Source organism: Euleptes europaea, chromosome 3, assembly GCF_029931775.1.
Source record: "Euleptes europaea isolate rEulEur1 chromosome 3, rEulEur1.hap1, whole genome shotgun sequence".
NCBI lineage: Eukaryota > Metazoa > Chordata > Lepidosauria > Squamata > Sphaerodactylidae > Euleptes > Euleptes europaea.
Window position 1 is genome coordinate 97296369 of NC_079314.1, and position 19512 is coordinate 97315880.

The window sequence follows — 19512 nt, forward strand, 5'->3', positions numbered from 1 at the left end:
GGACCCTGTGCACCCCTCAGTGAAGGCAAAAAAATAAAATCCTTGGGGGGAAGGGAATAGAAAACTACCCTCTGAAAATCTGAAAGTTTATTTTACCTCTACCTTCCCCCCGCTACAGGTGGAGAATGCAGATGGTCACACAACCTGCAGCCACCTCACAGTTCTCCGTTTAAACTGGAGAAAAACATATTTTGTTTTTCCCCACATTAAAGGGGAAAATGCTGGGAATGCCATGAGCCTCAGCCAATGGTGGTGCAGATGGAGGCAATGGTTGAAGCTTGCTTGGGGGGGGGGGGGACAAAGTTCTTTGAACTGGCCCTGCCAGTAGCCAGATATAAGGGCACAGGAAGAGGCAGCTGCTTCAGTTCTGTGACTTGCCTGGATCTTCTTCGCTCTGAATCTAATTCTGTATTATCAGTGGTTTCCTATAACGAGATGTTTTGAGTTAAGATCTGTTTAACATTAATGGTTGATTCAACTAGACTTTCCCCTTCAACCATTTCTGTATATCTGGAATTCACAGAGATTAGGCCCGTCCACCTGGGTCTGATCCTGAACATTAAACCTGACTCTTTGCCTACCTGGGACTAGAAAAAACAGCAAAATACAAGTGAAGAAAGGCATGAGATGCTGTCAGAGAACTTCGGGCATCCCTGAGTTCCAATGAAATCAGTGCAACAGAACAGCTTAACTGCGTGGTGAAGTTCAAATGATTTCAAGGTAACTTTTTATTTTGAATAAAATCTGCCAATGCATTTTTAGGCTTTTCTTTGCAACCAAGAAGGCCAGAATGTTGTGGTTGTTTTTCTTTTTAAATGAAAACTGGAGTTCCCAAAATTCTGACGAAGCTACCATGCTGGCAAATTAGATGCCAGACGTAGTGGCTTCGTCCTGGCTATGCAGATTTCCAGAGCCCAGCTTGCATCCTTTTTTTTTCAGGAGAAAAGGTTATCTTCTTTCTCAGCTCTCCATTCTTTTTTACTACGTACTACAATCTCTTCTTTCCCTAAATTCTATAAATACAAAGCACTTCCCACTCAAGTACTAAATACTTTTCACAAGGTGGCACTATCAGCTGATAAAAAGCAGTGCCAATCATCAGCTGACCAAGGTACCTGCGCCAGTGTGTACAGCACGCAGCACTCTGGATCGGGGCCTTGTTTGGGCAGAAAAAAAGAAATGTTGCTAGTTTAAACATTTGGACAGTTACATCATTATTATTTTTTTACCAAACAGCCGACTTTACAAGGTGACTTTTTTGCTGTTAGCATTATAGTTTTTCCAGTGGTTAGTTACCTTCTCTGGCATAAATGCATGTACCTTTTTTTCCAGTTTACCTTTTGTCTAGCTTCAACTTACAGCCATTGGATCGTGATCTTTTTCTGTCTGCTAGATTCCAGAGTTTTTGTTCCATACATTATTGTAATTGCTTTGGACATTAGGTAGTATTTTGATTGCATGAGCTATAAAAGGTTGTATAAAGAACACGAGATGAATTTTTTTTCATAGCATAACTGAAGCATATCTGCTCAGCCCCTCTTTTACAATGCCAGAAAATTGACTGTCAGCAAAATTGTTAACTAGGCCAACTCCATCATAAAGGTACCCGAGACCCTTTTTCCCTTCCAGCCCTGCTATAGCCACTCTGCTAGTTAAGTTTGTTACAGATCTCCAGAGCTTTCTTATAGACCTGAGTGACATCATCCATGTCCGTAAGGAGAGAAAAACTGCTATCACCTGCCCGATTCCGATAACGCTTCAAATACTGTGGCCGTGAGCGGTTCTGGAGTCCTTGGAAATCTTGGATCTGCAGAAAGTTTTCAGCAGACACACAGCTCCTTATTCTTAGCCTGTTCTCTTGCAAATCCACCAAGTCAAAAGAGTCATTGGACAGGATGCTGTCATCACTGATTACACTAGAAGGGCGGCTGTAACTTCGAGATAATCCATCTCCAGGCAGGACGGTTTCTTCCATGGCTTCTGGCATTGGTGTGTCAGGGCTCGTCAAAGCTGAATCTGTGCTTCTGGTGGAATACTTGCTGCTGTGTTTCAAAATACCCTTACGCCTGTAGGAATGGCTGTGGGACTCTATCTGTAATGTCTCGATGACGTTTGAAGACGTGTCACTGTTCCCTGCCTCTTCGTTATGGTCCAAAAGTTCTGAAGATTCACTCCGTTCCGGAGACGAGTAATAACCAGATTCTCTCTGCTGAGTCTTCTTGAGGATTCCTTTTTTTGGCATTAAGGAAGACTGCTTAGTGCTGTATTTACCCGTTACCTCCCCCTCCACTACACTCTTCATAGACATGTTTGTCTTGCACAGTTCCTGCTCCATTTTAAAAGCGGAGGGTAACACTGGGCTGACTACTCCTTCTATGAATCCTGCACTGTGAGATCGATGTTCACTGTTGCTCCTTTTCTTCAAGATGCCCTTTGGCCTCTTGGAGTTAAGTTTGCATGCACTGTCCACTCCTCCTTCTTGGATAGACTGTGCAATGTCATTTTCCTTCTTTGATTTTTTCAGGGACCTCTGTCTCTCTAGCATGACTTCGGGTCCTTTTGGTTTCGAAAGGCACTTCAATTTGGTATCAGTCTCTGGCTGGAGGCCACTAGAACGATGGTGCCAGTCTATAAACCTAGACAGCAGAGGAGACTCCGAGTCTTGCAAGGCATCGCAATCGCAAACACTGCTCTTGTAGCCCCAGTTAACCCACCAATGGTTGGCTATGTCTTCAATGGTTGCTCTGCGCTCAGGATTCACCATCAGCATCCACCTGATCAGGCCACGAGCATCTACAGACAGAAGAACACCAATTCCATCTTTAGACTTTTTAGTTTTATGACTAAATCAAAAATCTGACTTAGTAGTAATTTAATGTGCATTAACCATAGCTTGTAACAGTTATGCCAAAGGAAACAAGCAAAGTGACGCAAGAGAAGATGAGAACCTCAGTTAAGTGCACAGGTACAAAATATTCCTTAGCGGAAGACACATGATACAAAATGCCTGCGTTTCAATAGTCTGAGTAACCCTCCAGGTGAGAACTGGTCTCATGTAATACATTGGACATTCAATTGCTACGCCCTTTTTCTCATCGAGGTAGTAAACCTGTGTCTGGCCTGTACTATTTCAAAATGTACAAAGGGGGCAAACATGACTCCTTGGCAACGTCTATTTGCAGTCTTAAGTAATACACTCTATGCACAGATTTACCACCTCAATGACAGCTAAACTTATATGCACTGTGGATTTGCAGCAAGCCCAAGTTCACTATCCTACATAAGAGGAAGGGAATTTTTCCTTTGATAAAAATACTTCCTGTTTCAGGCAGGCAGGAGACTTTTCCCATTTCCCTGTTATCTTCCGGTGGAAAATTCCCTTTGGATGATCAGTTCCCTTTGGATGGTCTAGATGATGACTAACACTGACACACACACCCTGAATTTTCCAAACACAGCAGGAATGCAGATGCCTTTTTTATTCCCATGTTAAACATTTAAGATTGTGAAAGTGAATCTAATGAAATTACCCAGAGAGGAAGTTACATTAGTCTGTTGTAACCCAAACAATAATAAGGTATCTCGTGGCACCCTAAAGACTAACATATTTAACTGTTTACTGTGGCAAAAGATAAGGTTTCATGAGCCAGAGCCCCCCTTGCCAGACATGTAAAATGCATGAGATTTCTACTAATTTGTACATATTTCATAACATTTGCAGATACCCTTCCATGCTGGGGGAGGTTTCCCATACTGCAATATTCTGTTAAACCCAAAAGCACATAAAAATGAATAGCTTTTAAACTGCCCCTAGCTGCAGGATATACACATCGTATATATACACAATATACAGGATATACACATCTTGGACAAAGGGCACAATAAAAATATGATGATGGATATATGTAGACCTATGTTCATATAGTAGTTATTTTGAAAGCTTAATGAAAGTCAGAAAATAGCAACTCTCAAATATTTCAATCTGTCTCTTTAGATTTGTATCATTTCCAGAAAGAAAGCAGCTATAACAGGAATGACAGACTACCTGGGAAAAGGAAAATTAGTGGCAAATGCATAATAAGCATTCAACTAAACGTGTGTGTGTGTGTGTGTGTGTGTGTGTGTATGAGAGAGAGAGAGAGAGAGAGAGAGAGAGAGAGAGAGAGAGATTGCTCATTTTCTTGTGTTTCAGCTCTATGTATCTATATTTAGATGAGCTGAAATCAATCACAACCCCATATCCATTACACCTTTTCTGAGCAATTCCGCTTGCAAAGGCAAACAAATTTTCCATTGTCACAGATCTAGCTAAAAGGAAGCTGCCAAAGCTTCCCCAAAGCGATTTTAATAATTGTTTTTGATAAGCACTTTACCCAGATAGGTCATCTTGGCCTAGCATATTAATATTTGGTTGTTTTCCTTACTTATTTGTTTTCTAATCTCCCATGTCTCAAAGGCTTGGTGAAGATAAGCATTTACAGATATTAATATAGCCTTTCACCGCCCTCCGCTACATAAGAATCTTGCTTTTAAAATGTTTACAATATTAACATAGTGCCAGAACAGTCTAGTGATCAGCGCAGTGATATTTACTCACTTGCTTGGGAGCCACATGGGGCTTTTCACCGTGCCACCTTGAGATCTTCTGAGCACTGTCCCCCATGGCACCCTCCCCACCTTCCAGAAAAGTGGGTCATTTTTTTTTTACAAAATTGGAAGGATTTCATCATTACTGTGGGCCCAAGATAAAACTTTTATTTATGCAACACGATTTGTCCATGATGATTATATCATGGTTATGCAAATGTAGGGATTCAAAGTCAAAGTCAAAAACCTTTAATGGCATAAAATGTAGGGATTCTGTGTTTGAGGCTGGGTCAAAATATGCAGCTAAATACGGTGGGGGAATGGGGCATACCACTGTTGAATGCTAGCCTATAAAATAAAATTCCCTGCAGTGGGGAAAGACGTTAATGCATAAAGATGGAAGAGATCTCTCAGCTATGCATGGCCCAAGCTGTTCAGGAAGTTATAAATCATAACTAGCACCAGAATATGCCAGAATATACCATGGTTCTGCAGGTGCCTGGCAGTAACTATACTTTCCCAACAATCATCAAGTACACCTTGAGTTGGAGTACATTTCAGTTGAACTTACAAAGGCTTGAATGATGAATGAGAAAAAGATTGTAGGCTTCACATCAGGCACAAGAGGAGCAGAAAGCACTCCTGGTCACTGCCACCAGATGGGTATACCAACAGCTTCGATCCAGAGTGATCAAAGTTGATTTTAAAGGAATCAAGGCCTATAATTACCCTTGCAGTATTGGAATGGTCAGGAATATAGAATGCCTTAGAATGACACGCATAATGGTATATACATGTGTGTTGTGATTGGTCAGACATGTCATCTATGACTGCACTGGTTCTAAATACTATTTTGCATTAAGAACTGGGATTCAGCACCTCTTCCCCACTTGTAGCTCTGCCTGGCCAGTGGTTTGCTAATGATATTTTGCTTTAACTGATTCAAGTATTTGAAAGGAACCAAGGCCTATAATTACCCTTGTAGTAACTGAATGGTCAGGAGAGATATAATGTCTTAGAATGCCACACATGTGTGTTGTGATTGGTCAGACATGTTATCTATAACTATACTGGCTCTTAAATACTATGCCGCATTAAGAACTGGGATTTGGCACCTCTTCCCCACTTGTAGCTCTGCCTGGCCACTGGTTTGCTAAAGGTAATTTGCTTTAACTGATTCAAGTATGAAGTGATTTGCTGTTGTGATGGACCTGGGCCTCTAGGAACCAAGGCCTGGTACTGAAAGAACCGAGTGGTCTATGCTTCAATCAGGCAGTTTCAGAATATGTCAAGAATCAAACCACCTGCTCTCCATCGTCTTGTTCTGTTTCATCCCCCCTAAACCAAAGATAAGACAGAACAAACCATTACAAACCCCTATCATTTTAATTCGGCAAGCAAGGTCTCTTTCATACCTGAGGGCTGGGTTGGCTCACGATATTCTCCACTACTGATCTGCCTGATTAGATTTTTGTGATCAAAGCCATCAAAGGGCATCGTTCCATACACCAGAGTGTAAAGCAATACACCAAGGGCCCAGCTGTCAACCTGAAACACAGAGACAAGAAACGTAAGGGCTAGAAAAGTGGGCTCCTAAAAAATCTATCAAACCACAAGAGGAGCAGAACATCCAGCTGTGTTTAACAAGCAGCACACACACACACACTATGCAAAATCCGGACACTGGTATGCAAAACAGATGAAAGCAACAGAAGGTGGTTTCAGTATTTCCCACTGCAGAAATGAAACACTTATTTTAGGTAACAAGACAAGCCTATGGTCATCTTCACGGAAGCTAAACCAATCACGCAGCAAAAATGTTATTCCACTTCTTACTCTGCTTCCCATTCTGCTTACCTCTGGGCCTCGGTAAGGTCTTCCATTGACAATTTCAGGAGAAGCGTATAGCGGACTTCCACAGAAAGTCTGGAGAAATTTATCTTTTTGATAAAGATTTGACAGCCCAAAGTCTGCAATCTGTAATGAAAGAAGTAAGAAGGTTTTCCAGGCAACTCGCTAGAATATAAGGAGGGGAAATTTAATTATTGGCTAACACACGTATTAAGGATTAACCAGGAGCCTTGGCATCTTAATCAATATTGCTTAAGTCAGCTACAGGCAAGGGCATACGCTGCTGTGAAGTAAAAAAAGAGCTTCCCTATATTAGGTTGCACGGTATCTTATGGGATTAGAAACAGTTTATCTTGTTTGAGAAGACTCAGCCTTTCCCCATTTTTTGTGGACTATCAGAGATTGCCACAGCCCAAGATACACTGTGGAGGGATACAGCTTTGGTTCCACAATCAGGGTCTAAGCCCTGTATTTGTGCTCAGAAAGGCATTCCTCCACCAAGTCAGAGTATCCAGTGATCTCAGAGAATTTTGCCTCCTTCGCTTGATAAGCTCATTTGCTGGAGTCACCTGTATTGTTTTAATGAATGATTCCCTACATCTCTGCCAGCCACCTTAACCTTTCCTACCATCTACCTCTAGCACGCTGTAATCAAGATAGTGCAATTAATTGTGGGAGTGTGACATGGATGTGATTAAATGGAGATCCTGCTTTAAGGAAGAGAGCTGATGAAGATGATGCATGGGGCCCTTTTCAGTCCTGCTATTTATTTGTTCATTTGTCACTATCTTGGAGTCCATCATACATGAGTGAGACGGGAGTACAACACTGCCATTCTAACTTGCATCACTCATAAACATCTGTCGTTTGGCATTCAGCTACTCATCTTCACTGTGTTGGCTGATGCATGTGCATTGTATGTTCCTTAATGTCGTAAGGTGAACTGTGCTATTTCATGTCCTTGCCAGTACATTTAACAATATACATTGGGAAACAAACTCAGTGTTCCAACCTGTGTCAGAGGGAAACTCTCAGGAAAAAAAAACACTGTCTCCTGTAAAATCTTCGCCGTATGTCAAGAACCCCTCTGTAAGCAGCTGGTATACAATTGCAGTCTGCAAATTATTCTCAGGGCTCAGGTTGCACTTAATTACCTTAAATAAATTCCACTTTCTTATCAAGCCACTCTGACTAGCCTGCAGGAAGTCTGCCTTAAACTAAAGAACAGTGGCCAGTCAATCCAAATTGAATTGCTTCAGTATTAGAGCATGCAGGCTGGTCCATGGAATTCATTTTAGTTGAAGGAATTGTTAATGTTGGTTTGAATATAGCATGGTATGCCTATTTAGGAGCTCTGTATAGGCATTCATGTTTTCATTTCTACCACTCAGGAAAAAAAAGGATTTCTATCTTGGCCAACTCTCATAATCACAGACTGATGTTTATCAGCTTTTCCTATTAAAGCTGTCAGTTCCCCCTCCCCCTATTATGGAAAGAAATTAATAGTAGCCAAGGCATTAATTCAAAAAAGGGTTTCCAAAATAGGGAGGGGTCACTGGAAATCCAGACTTCTTTGTATTACCTTACCTTCAAGGAAACGACTGTTTCCGCTACCTACAATAAATGTGATGAAAATTACTCATTATGTATAAAGTTTGTACTTAATCTGTTTGGGTTTAGCGTAAATTGACGCTGCTCCTTCAGTTTACAACAGTTGAGAAACTGGATCTTTTCCCATTGGCTTCTATCATTAGGAAGAATTTTCTAACTGTTAGAGTGGTTCTTCAGTGGAACAAGCTTCCTCGGGAGGTGGTAAGCTCTCCTTCCGTGGAGGTTTTTAAGAAAAGGTTAGATTGTTAGATGGTCAGCAATGTGATTCTATAACCTAAAGCAGATGATGAGCGGGAGGACATCTTGGCCATCTTCTGGGCATGGGGTAGGGGTCACTGGGGGTGTGGGGGGGAGGTAGTTGTTAATTTCCTGCATTGTACAAGGGGTTGGACTAGATGACCCTGGTGGTCCATTCCAACTCTATGATTCTATCAAACACAGCTGAGTTATTGACAAGACTACATTGTTCACAAAAATCTCAGATTTGCATGTGTGGTATACAGTTCTAAAATAGAACTATACTTATAAACACAGATGAGCCTACTGATTTCTTTCATAAGTTGTTCTGTTTATCCTGTGTCCGTTTCCCAACCTTCCGCTGTTTGCTACTGAATATGCATTTTCTGTCCTGCTCTCAGTTGATTTGCTTTGTGCTTTGTTTTTGTTTTTTATAACTCAGTCAATTAACCAATTTAGGAAATGTGTCAGTTCTTTGCCTTTCCCTTGGGTTTGCTGCCTTTCTAGCTGCTCATTGTGTTCTTAAGAGAAGATGACACTTCGAACATGTTATTAAAGAGTGGTGGGACATCATTAGGGAAGTAAAATATGATAGTTTGTTGAGTGGACCAGGACATGCCTAGTGTTTCAAGTCAAAAGTTCCAACATTCCTCCAATTAACAAGGACAGGAAGAAGGACTTTTGAGAGCACAGTCAGCTCTAAGAAAAGAGTAGTACCTGCTTTTATGTAACCTTAGTACCTGCTTTTATGTAACCTGTTTAAATCAATACTGCTTTAAGAGTGAATGAAAGTATACAGGAATAAAATATCTAATTAATGCCTTTTCCTAGCAATGATCCTATATTATTTTCAACATGAAATGCTGACAAGCATCAAAACTTCAAACTAAGGATCTAAAATTAGCAATGCGTTTTCATTTCTGTCCTGTTAACAGGGAAGGGCAAAACTGTAATTCTGAACTTAACTTTCATTCATGAACTTCAAAATCTGGCATGCTGTCTTCAAAATGTGTATTTCCTTATTCTGTACGTTTAAATGTCGCAACACAGCAGTAACACTGGACAGGGAGCACAGGAAGACCTGTGATCACAGGGTCAGAGCATTTTTCTCCTTTTGTAAATAGCAGCCATAGGAGACTCTGAATTGGGTTAGGACAATGGGGGGGGGGGAGTAGCATTCCCTGCAATGCCATTTTCCCAGCTACATGGGCATGTTGAGGTCAAGAAAATGATTCTGGGGGCGAGAGATTAACCCCCACACACACACATACATACACAGCGGTTCTGGTCAGAACTGCAGTGTCTCAACAGCTACCATTTAACCAAAAAATAAGCCAACCCTCCCCCCCCCCAAACATGTTGTGGGGATCCAGCATCTTGCCTAGCTTGGCCCTTAAACACAGTGATGTTGCAGGTAGTTTGTTTTTCTGGCTCTCGTTTTTCAGCTCACACACATAATTCCTCAGCAGTTCCCAAGTAAACACCGTGTTCTACCTCTCGGTCAAATCCACCCCTATCAAATTTCATCAGCACCCTCATGTCTAATTTTCAAGGACTCTGTCCTTGCTTTCTCCACAGCAGAGCCTGCTCTTCTGCATCTTAGTTTCCAAAAGCTCAAAATCACACTGTGTCTGCACAGTTTACTGTCACCCCCACAGATACTTGTATTCCAGTGCCTGGCAATGTGTGGCTTCCTGTGAGTATGAACTGGCACTTCCAAGTATGACAGAACTCTAGGGTCAAAACTGGATGTCAATATCCTGTCTGGGGATGTGGGCCTCCTCCAGAGGCTCCGTTAGAACTGTAGCACGGATGAAGTAATCATCAGTTCAGGAGAGTCTCTTGTGCCACCACTTTCCTGAAGGACGAGGGCCACCAAAGGTAACAGGGAAAGGTAAGTCTAGGTTGGCCCTTTGCTTAATGCCCTGAAAATCTGGCGTTAACATTTTTACTTGCACAGCTGCTTGGGCCATTGGGAATGCCCCATCCTAAACATTTTCAAGTAATATGTAGAGTGCATTTCATCCCCTGGATAAAATGTATTATATACAACAAATTAATGAGGATATCTTATAACAACTAAACAGCTCTATTAACTTGTACAACAGTACATAGCTAGTCTGCAAGAAATACACACACACGAATATTTTTTGGACATGAGGTCTTCCAGATGTACACAACTTCACATCAATAATTTACAATCCCAGATGTGTTTCCTTGCCAACAAATATTGTTTAGTGAAACAGCAGGGAGAGGGGTAGTTTCTGTAATTGTAATTAATAAACAAACCACAAAAACAAACTCTAAGCCTTATAGTATCAAGACTGATAGCGGACGTTAGTTCTATATTCAGCTCTGTAGACATGCCTCAGCATCAAGATGTAAAAAAAACAACAACGCTTCATTTGAGTACATCTAAAGAAAATAAAGATAAATGTGAAAGGAATACAGTAGAAACTATCTTCATTTTTTAGCTCTCACTTCTTGTAAAGAGCATCAATATGGGTCCAGAATACGCGTGCTTGCACACACATGTATACCTGCTTATCAGGTATATTATTAAACAATAATTTTTGACACATGTAGTAACAGAAGCTGGGAAGGTATGAGTATCATGTGGAAAAGCTCAGGATTGAGTTGTCATCTGTAAGTGGACTGGACTATGATTTATTTAGGACTGCATGCAAAATTCCATGAATAACAGGGAATATGCCAGGGGATTCATAAACACAGTGGCTATATGCTGCATATGAGTTTAAACGGCAGTTCTAAAAACTGGTATCAAGGCAAGGAAACCTCCATTGGATAATTATGAACACTTTTTTTAAAAGCACAAGATTGAACCTGGAAACAGTGCTAATTTCCCAGAACAACATCACATATCTTGTATCACAGCCATTTATTTATTTTTGCAAAACAGAAGAATGAAAAGGTCATTCCCATGCTTTCACTTAAGATTTTTGACATAGTTATGACATCACCAAAAGCCAATCTAAAAGCGACCATGGTGCCTGAAGTTCTAAGGCCATTTCCTAATGAATGACATGTGCTCGACTTGAGTTTATTTTGAAATTGTGTTTGCTTATTTTTCAGATGTGATCAAAAGGATGCTCAGAGTGCGCTGGAGGAGGCACTTGAACCTCGCAGGCCAAGAACTTTTCAAGTCCTCAGCAGCCAGCAGAAAACACCATCTGTAAAGTAAATTGTCTTGTGTGGAGATTCTACTGTTTCTACTGTTAAAACTGCTATTGCTTCTCTTGAGAGGGGAAAAGAGACTCCTAAGTAAGATAAAAACTCAATTTATTGCTTAAGGCTAATCAGAAAGAATAATCTCTACCTCCTACTTCTACAGTTGCTGAAGAGGTTCGGCTGTAGTTCTTATAAAGCCAGCACTTGCATAAAAGTATTCAGATAACAGACAAACAACAGAAAGAGATCTTTACCTTAATATTACAATTGTCATCAAGAAGAATATTTTCCAGTTTTAGGTCCCTATGGACAACGCCATTCTGTTATAGGAAAGAAAGAAAAGAGGTTAGGATGGACAGAAAGGAGAATTTGCGGGGCAGCTTAATATTGGATGGATTAAAGAAGTTAACCAGCAAGGTGGTCGTTGCATTTACCCTTGAGTCATAACACTTGCAGCCTAGTAACTAGTGACAGCAGATGTATGAGTCACTTGCTGTGTGGTTAAGAGAAGGATGACTGGAATCTGTCCTCCCACAAAGCTTGTAAAACAGCAGGGAGGCTCTTTTTGGAACTTAACTCTAACCCTGATCCTTCCCTCACTTCGTGAAAGTAATATATTCTTCCCAGGCACCAGAAAACAATATCTGCCAATAACATTAGTCTTTACAAAAAGTCTAGTTCTTCCAGCACCTGCCCTTTTAGGTATGATGAGCTACATCCCCCCAAAAAATACTTCCCTGCCTTTCAAAGTTAAGTATGTGGGATCTGACAGCTGTGCTCATGTCACAACGTTTTCTGGTTAAAAGTCAAGTTATGCAGAAATCTGCTGTAGATTTTCCAGGCTGTGAAGCTCTGCCTCTTAACTGATCAGAATAATCTTAAATGGGAAAATGCTATTAAAATAATTAAATCTAGAGGGCCCATAGTCTTACTATACATAGAGCATGACCTACTTTAATACTTATGCAAATGGCATAGTCATTTCAAGTACACTTCCATATTTTAACAGTGCAATCCTAAGAATACTCTCCTGGGAGTAAGTACCACTGAACACACCTGAGTATACTTCTGAGAACACCTGCTTAGGATGACACTTTGAGAAGCAGAAATGCTGAATTCTTTTGTCACTCTGTGTAGCACTTTTCAGCATGAAAAACGATTTACAGTGCAATCCTAAGAAGAGTTACACCTTTCCTAGCCCACTGATTTCAATAGATTTAGAAGAGGGTAACTCTGCTTAGGACTGAACTGTTAGAATTCCAGTTTTTCATGATTTAAGTTCATGGGAGAGGCTTCATAAGTTCATTGTTTACACTGCACACCTGCAGGCATGCATGCAGTGTGCGCCCCAAAATTAATGCATATTTGAAGCACCACGTAATCCACTTATAGTGATATATGGGAACACTACGCAAGAATGAACAAATATATGTGATGTGTGCACATGTGAAACTGCCCTCTACAAGCTCTAATCACTTTTTTTTTTAAACTGAAGGCTTGCTTTTGCTGCCATGGAAGGCTTTTGCTTTTCTGTCCACAATCCAAAAGTTCTTGGCTCACCTTGTGGCAATAATGCACAGCAGAAACAATTTGCCGGAAGAAGTGTCTTGTCTCCCGCTCGTTCAGCCTTCGCCTCTCACTGATATAATCGTACAATTCCCCTTTGCTTGCATATTCCATGATGATCACAATTTTGTCTTTATTTTCAAACACTACAAACAAAAAAAAACCTTATATTTTTAACGGATGAGGTTTAGAATTAAACACATACATACAACCCTTGGGGAGGAAAACACATGTGCGGTTTGAGCTCCCCCCCCTTTTTTTTTCTTTTTGCAGGGGAAGGCATGGACTACTGCTCTGCTCTTCTTGCCTATGCTCCTCTTGATTCTCACCTGCTGCAGCATGTTTCTTCCTCTGTGTTATCACAGGTATCTTCCACTGCCATGCCAAAGGCAGGTAGGGAAGACTCACTTTTTTTTTTAAACAGAGTGAAAGAAGTCCCATGGAAGGGGAAGACCGAAGGAGGGGAAAGCACCATTTGCTGCCTGAGTAATTACTGGTTATGACTGCTGCTTGCTCACCCAGGCAAGAAGGGAAGAGGCTGAGAAGGTATTATAGAAATACAGGGCACTTTCACACAGCCGAAATAATGCACTTTCAATCCACTTTCACTGCACTTTAACGATCATTTGCAAGTGGATTTTGCCAGTTCACAGTAAAATCCCCCTTCAAAGTGCATTGAAAGTGGATTGAAAGTGCATTATTTGGGCTGTGTGAAAGTGCCCACCGTGTTCTTCCACATTCAGGCCTGGTATACTTTCAATATACTTGAAAGAGTCTGCAGTGGGTAGCTGTGTTAGTCTGTCTGCAGTAGTAGAAAAGGGCAAAGTCCAGTAGCACCTTAAAGACTAACAAAAATATTTTCTGGTAGGGTATGAGCTTTCGTGAGCCACAGCTCACTTCTTCAGATACAGCTAGAATGTGAATCCATCTGTCTTTAAGTAGAGGAGAGTGAATTCAGACAAGCATTAATATGTAAATGTTAACAGTATGTAAATGTGAATAGCAGGCGTGATGGGATTAGGTGTGGTATGCAGAAGAGTCTGTGATGTCCAGGGAAGAGATGGGTGTGGAGAAATCAGCATTGGTAATAAGCCATGAATGCAAGGTCTTTATTCAGCCCAGGTAAATGCATTGACTTTAGTTTGAATATCAACTGTAATTCAGCAGTTTCTCTTTCCAATCTCCCTTTAAAAGAGAACTGCTACTCTTAAATCTGCAACAGAATGTCCTGGAAGGTTGAAATGTTCTCCCACTGGTTTTTGAATATTGTGGTTTCTGATGTCAGACTTATGTCCATTTAATCTTTGTCTAAGAGACTGATCTGTTTGTCCAATGTAGATTGTGGAAGGGCATTGCTGGCATGTGATGGCATAAATCACATTAGAAGATGAGCAGGAGTATGAACCTGAGATAGTATGGCTGACATTGGTGGGTCCAGAGATGATGTTCCTAGAATCTATATGAGGGCAAAGTTGGCACCTTGGTTTGTTGCAGGCCTTGGTGCCAGAGTGAGAAGGCCAGAATGATACCCAGGCACAACTTACTACAAGATAAGCCCAGAGAGAATGACAACAGAACACTTCTGGTTGTCACTTATAGCTCCCAACCAAAACCAGTCCAACGTTTTATTAAGGACCTACAACCAATGCTGGATTGTGACACTTTCCTCGCTGAAGCACTGGGGAGCCGTCCCTTTCTTGCTTACAGACAGCCGGCTAACCTAAAACAACTTCTCACCCATGATGATAAACTACTTAACTACTTAACAGGAACATGGACTCTGGCACCAAGGCCTGCAACAAACCAAGGTGCCAACTTTGCCCTCATATAGATTCTAGGAACATCATCTCTGTCGGAGGTGCTCCGCGCCCAGCGGACGCGCCATGGAGCAAATCTGTAGCCGCCGAAAGTGCAGCTTCCTTACAGGCATCCTGGGAAGCTTCTGGGCGGAGCGGGGGGGGGGCATATCGGCCGAAGCCGATGTAGTAGCCTGGGGCACTGTAACGGAGAGGCTAGAAGCCGCGCCATTCCTCTTCCCGTGCGTCAGGCTAGCAGCCTCGCTCGGATTCTTCTTCTTCCTCTTCAGCGCTGAGGTAAAACCTGCGCTTGAGGTGCCCTTATGCTTTTTAGAGCCCTTGTTTGTATTATTTGAGGGCTTACGCTTCTTTCCTGAGGGGGAATCTGAAACGTAACTGCAGGATGGCTCGACCAGATCCCCGTGAGCCGCTGTAAGTAAGCCCGGCACTAGATCTTGGGACGAGACGTAGTCGTCTCCTCGGGCCTCCGCCATTTTGTTTTGGCGGGAAAACCTAAAGGCCTAGCTGAAGCTTGCGGCCAAATGTGTTCTGCACAAGGCAGAAAAAAAACAGAGACAATTTGGGGGGAACAAAGGGACACCGACACACAAGGACTAAACAATTTACACTGATTTTTTAGGTCTAAATCTTATCTTTTGATAGAGCGACAAAGGAACGCTGCTCTCCCGTCAAAGGCAGGAAACAAAACTGGAGTAATAGGAGAGGGGAGGGGCTACTTCCTCCCGGTCACAGGAAGGTCCGCAGTTTTTGTTTCCTGCCTCCCAGATAAGCAAGCACAAGAACCCGAGCTGAAGATGGCCTTGTCTCTCAGAGCGAGAATGGGCTAGTCTGGGCTATCCAGGTCAGGGCAACTATAAGAGCACATAAATCAATGTGGATACAGAGCACTGCTGCACGAAAAGTATCCTACTGTTTAGACTGATACAGGTTCAGACCTTTGCACCAGAAAAGCATACAACCAAATCTCCTTTCTTTTACTAGAGTGAATTAAATACTTAATTCAACAAAGGTATCTTTCTTGGCCCTGCTACTTTAGATCCTTTAGCTGGTGATGCCAGAGGCTGAACCAGGGGCTTCATACATGCAAAGCAAGTGCTCCATTACTGAGCTATGGTCACTCCCCAAGAGCTCCATGTATGTCTCCTGCAGAATTTCACGTCAGCTCAGCCCCTTGGAACACCCCAAGAACACCCCCCCAACGCCGGTTCGGGCTCCCACTTCCGGGATTTCGCTGCTGGCGTAGCAGCGCCACCAGCAGTCCCATGCAGCGGTGTGGCTTACCAGTGCCGGCGTGCAGGCCCCCCATGCCAGCATAAGTGCCCTTTATCCCGGGATAAGTGGGCACTTATGTCAGCGTTGGGTCACACTGGCTCCTAAACTGATTTGGGCCCCCTTCAGGATTGAAGCCCTAGTTACCCCTTTTGTCAGCCAAATTCCTGGCAAAAACTGAATATTCTTTAAAACCATTATCATGGAGTTAAAAAAATGAACAAGTTGAATAAATGCTACTGCATAAACCTATCCATGCACTTAGATCAGAGACCCTATTACATATTTCTCTGTCGTCAAAAGCACTTGCTCAGCGGTGGCTTGGAACTCCCTGCTTATAGATGCTAGCTATGCTCTATTTGTTGGCCTTCAGCATTTTGGTTAGAAGTATCCTTTTTTCTGAAGGCATCTGGATAACACATTTAACTGCTGGTTGTCTCTTCCGTTGTTTTGACTGCTGGCTTTCTGCATTTATTTTTCTGGGCTGATTATACAGCTGGTTAATTAGTTTCAATTTTTATGTTGCTCATTTCTAACTGGTTTTTAGTTTACTGCTAGAGCTATTATTTGTCCATGTTAATTGCTTTATGGGTCCTTTGATACCAAAAAGTGTATTGCAAGCATGTCAAATAAATTCATATTTTCATTTTACTCTGACCGCAGAAACTGGTTTTCCTAAGTGCAATTCAGGTTGCTACAAAGGAAATAAAGAATGCTTGTAAATACCGGTGTTTAAATATTATATTCTAATAGTGTGATCTAATCTGCAGATATCTAAATCTTTGGATTGGGGCCACACTGAGTTCTGTAAATTTGGGGGACCTCCCAGGTTTGCAAAAAAATCTAAAATCCTTACATCCTTGGGGGGGTGTTAAAACTCCCCCCCAAACAAAAGGTGGTCTGCGCATGCACAGACAATGCAACTACCTACCTCCTCCTCTGCAGTGGCAATGTGGGGGTGGTGGCTGGGATCTCTGACAGGCCCGGCAACAGTGGCTGGAAGCCATGCAGGGCCCAGCTGTGGCGGAAGTGGGGGGAGATGAAGCTGCAGTGACCCCGGCAGCAGAGGCTGGGGCTGCGTCAGGTAGGGTTGCCAGTTCCGGGTTGGGAAATACCTGGATATTTGGGGGGGTGGAGCCTGAGGAGGGCAGGGGAGGGACTTCAGTGCCACAGAGTCCAATTGCCCAAGCATACATTTTCTCCAGGTGAACTGATCTGTCGCCTGGAAGTCAGCTGTAATAGCGGGAGATCTTCAGCCACCACCTGGAGGTTGGCAATCCTAGCGCCAGGCCCAGCATCAGTGGCAGCGATTGGGGGGGGGGGGAGAAGAAGCCACAGTGGGTCCAGCAGCAGATGCTGGAAGTTGCATTGGGCCTGGTGGCAATGGCAGGGGGGTGAGGAGAGAGGAAACTGCAGTGGCTCAGCAGTGAAGTCCAAGAGCCACATTGAGCTAGCCGCTGGTAATGGGGTGTGTGTGTAAGAAAGCCACAATGGGCCTGGTGGCATTGATGGTGGGGGGGAATGACCAGGATCTGCAGGGGGCAGCAACAGGGAGGAGAATAAGAGGTGGAAGGTATCTTGGGTCCCCACTTGTATTATTTATGCAGCCTACATTAAATTCAATTCCTAAGTAGCTGATAAGGAAAACATCGCATTAAAGGCCCAAGATGTGAAGGAAGACATAAAATGCAGCGGTGTAAGGAGCCTTTCCAAAAGGCAAGTAAACCTTCATCCAAGAAGAAAGACGTGTTAATATTCAAACACTCAATAGATCCTCTCTTTTCACCTCAATTTCAAGAAAAAATGTGCTTGTTTAGTGTGTGTGTGTGTGTGTGTGTGTGTGTGTGTGTGTGTGTGTGTGGTGAGTTTTCATTCTTTATTTCTGGACAGCTCATTGAAACAGCAACTTTTGGCTTGAGGCTTTACTAACGTATAAAGAAAATGTAAAACTGGAAAAGAATTTCCATTCTCATTACTAAAGCTGTGTCTGAACTGAAGTACATTTTGTAACACCGTCTCTCTCAGCCCATCATTCTCCATCACAGTCTGTTCTATCATAACTTCTAAATGTAATCTGCGTACTTAACTATATTTAGAAGGCTTGAAATGATGAGCTAAGCTTCTATTCAGAGCTGTAAACCTTGCTAGTACAGGGACTTCTCTCCAAATCTGCCTGTTCAGAGCTCTCTGATGCCACTGCATAGCATCCAGAGAGGCATGATTTTCCCTTTCGAAAACATGTTTACTTGTCAAAAAGGAGAAAAACCTATTGGGCTTGCTGAAACGACTCTCAAGTTAACTCTCCCCTCCCCAATGGTAATGGTTTATATACTGCGATGATAGAAGCGCAACCCAAATGAAAACAGGCAAACAGAAAGACTCTATACTATAGAGCCAGCGTGGTGTAGTGGTTAAGAGTGGTGGTTTGGAGAAGTGGACTCTGATCTGGAGAACCGGGTTTGATTCCCCACTCCTCCACACGAGCGGAGGACTCTAATCTGGTGAACCGGGTTGGTTTCCCCACTCCTGCACATGAAACCAGCTGGGTGACCTTGGGCTAGTCACAGTTCTTTGAAGACCTCTCTCAGCCTCCACCTACCTCACAGGGTGTCTGTTGTGGGGAGGGGAGGGGAAGGTGATTGTAAGCCAGTTTGATTCTGCCTTTAGTGGTACAGAAAGTTGGCATATAAAAACCAACTCTTCTTCTACTACTTTGGCTATCCTTTTTAATAAACTGTTTACTTATATATGTCTCAGATGAAAATACAAGTAAATCCTCATCCCTTTATAATTCTGTATCTCTGGAATTGTAAATTGGACCTGAAATTGTGGCTGCACTGGATAGACTTACACCTTGAGGGCTGATTTGCTTTCCGTTTACATGCAACCCCAGGATAAGAATTTCAGTTTGTTGTTTTAAGAGAGGCAACCAATCTCTTCACATTGGAACCATCTGAATTCTCCTCCTGCCTTCGCTGTATATCGGAGCAATCTCCTAAATTAGTTCCAGTGTGTTGACATTCCTTCCATCTGGTGACTTTCCATGAAGTGGTATTTTTATTACCCTTCTAACAGCAGCAGACAGAAGTACCTTTGCAACGATACAAAGTGCTCTTTTATTAAAGGTCAGCCAAATCAGAACAGTAAATTAGTTTTGCCTTTAATTTTAAGAACACTGATCAGAATAACTCAACTCAGAACCATATGTAAAACTTGACTGGGCTTTTGCTTTAAGTTGCTGAACTAAGGTTTTAATGACTTTATTAAATTTAATGTAATGAGCCAATGTTTGTGCATTAATAGGTACAGCAAATCCACAAAGTTCCTTGCCTAACCACATTATCCTCCAATAAAGCAACTGAGTATAGGCATAGCTTTTTTCCTT

General features: G+C 42.3%; 1 protein-coding gene across 1 annotated transcript in view; it reads right to left on the reverse strand.

Annotated features, from left to right (window-relative positions):
- Window positions 1-1576: 1576 nt before the first annotated feature.
- Window positions 1577-19512, reverse strand: part of NUAK1 (NUAK family kinase 1) — a 66727-nt gene continuing 48791 nt past the window's right edge. The window contains exons 3-7 of the mRNA XM_056847085.1: window positions 13036-13187; window positions 11730-11795; window positions 6445-6564; window positions 6003-6135; window positions 1577-2793 (exon numbers count right to left, since the gene is read on the reverse strand). Coding sequence (XP_056703063.1) covers window positions 1649-2793; window positions 6003-6135; window positions 6445-6564; window positions 11730-11795; window positions 13036-13187 — 1616 coding nt within the window. The 3' untranslated portion in view covers window positions 1577-1648. The remainder of the gene's footprint in view (window positions 2794-6002; window positions 6136-6444; window positions 6565-11729; window positions 11796-13035; window positions 13188-19512) is intronic.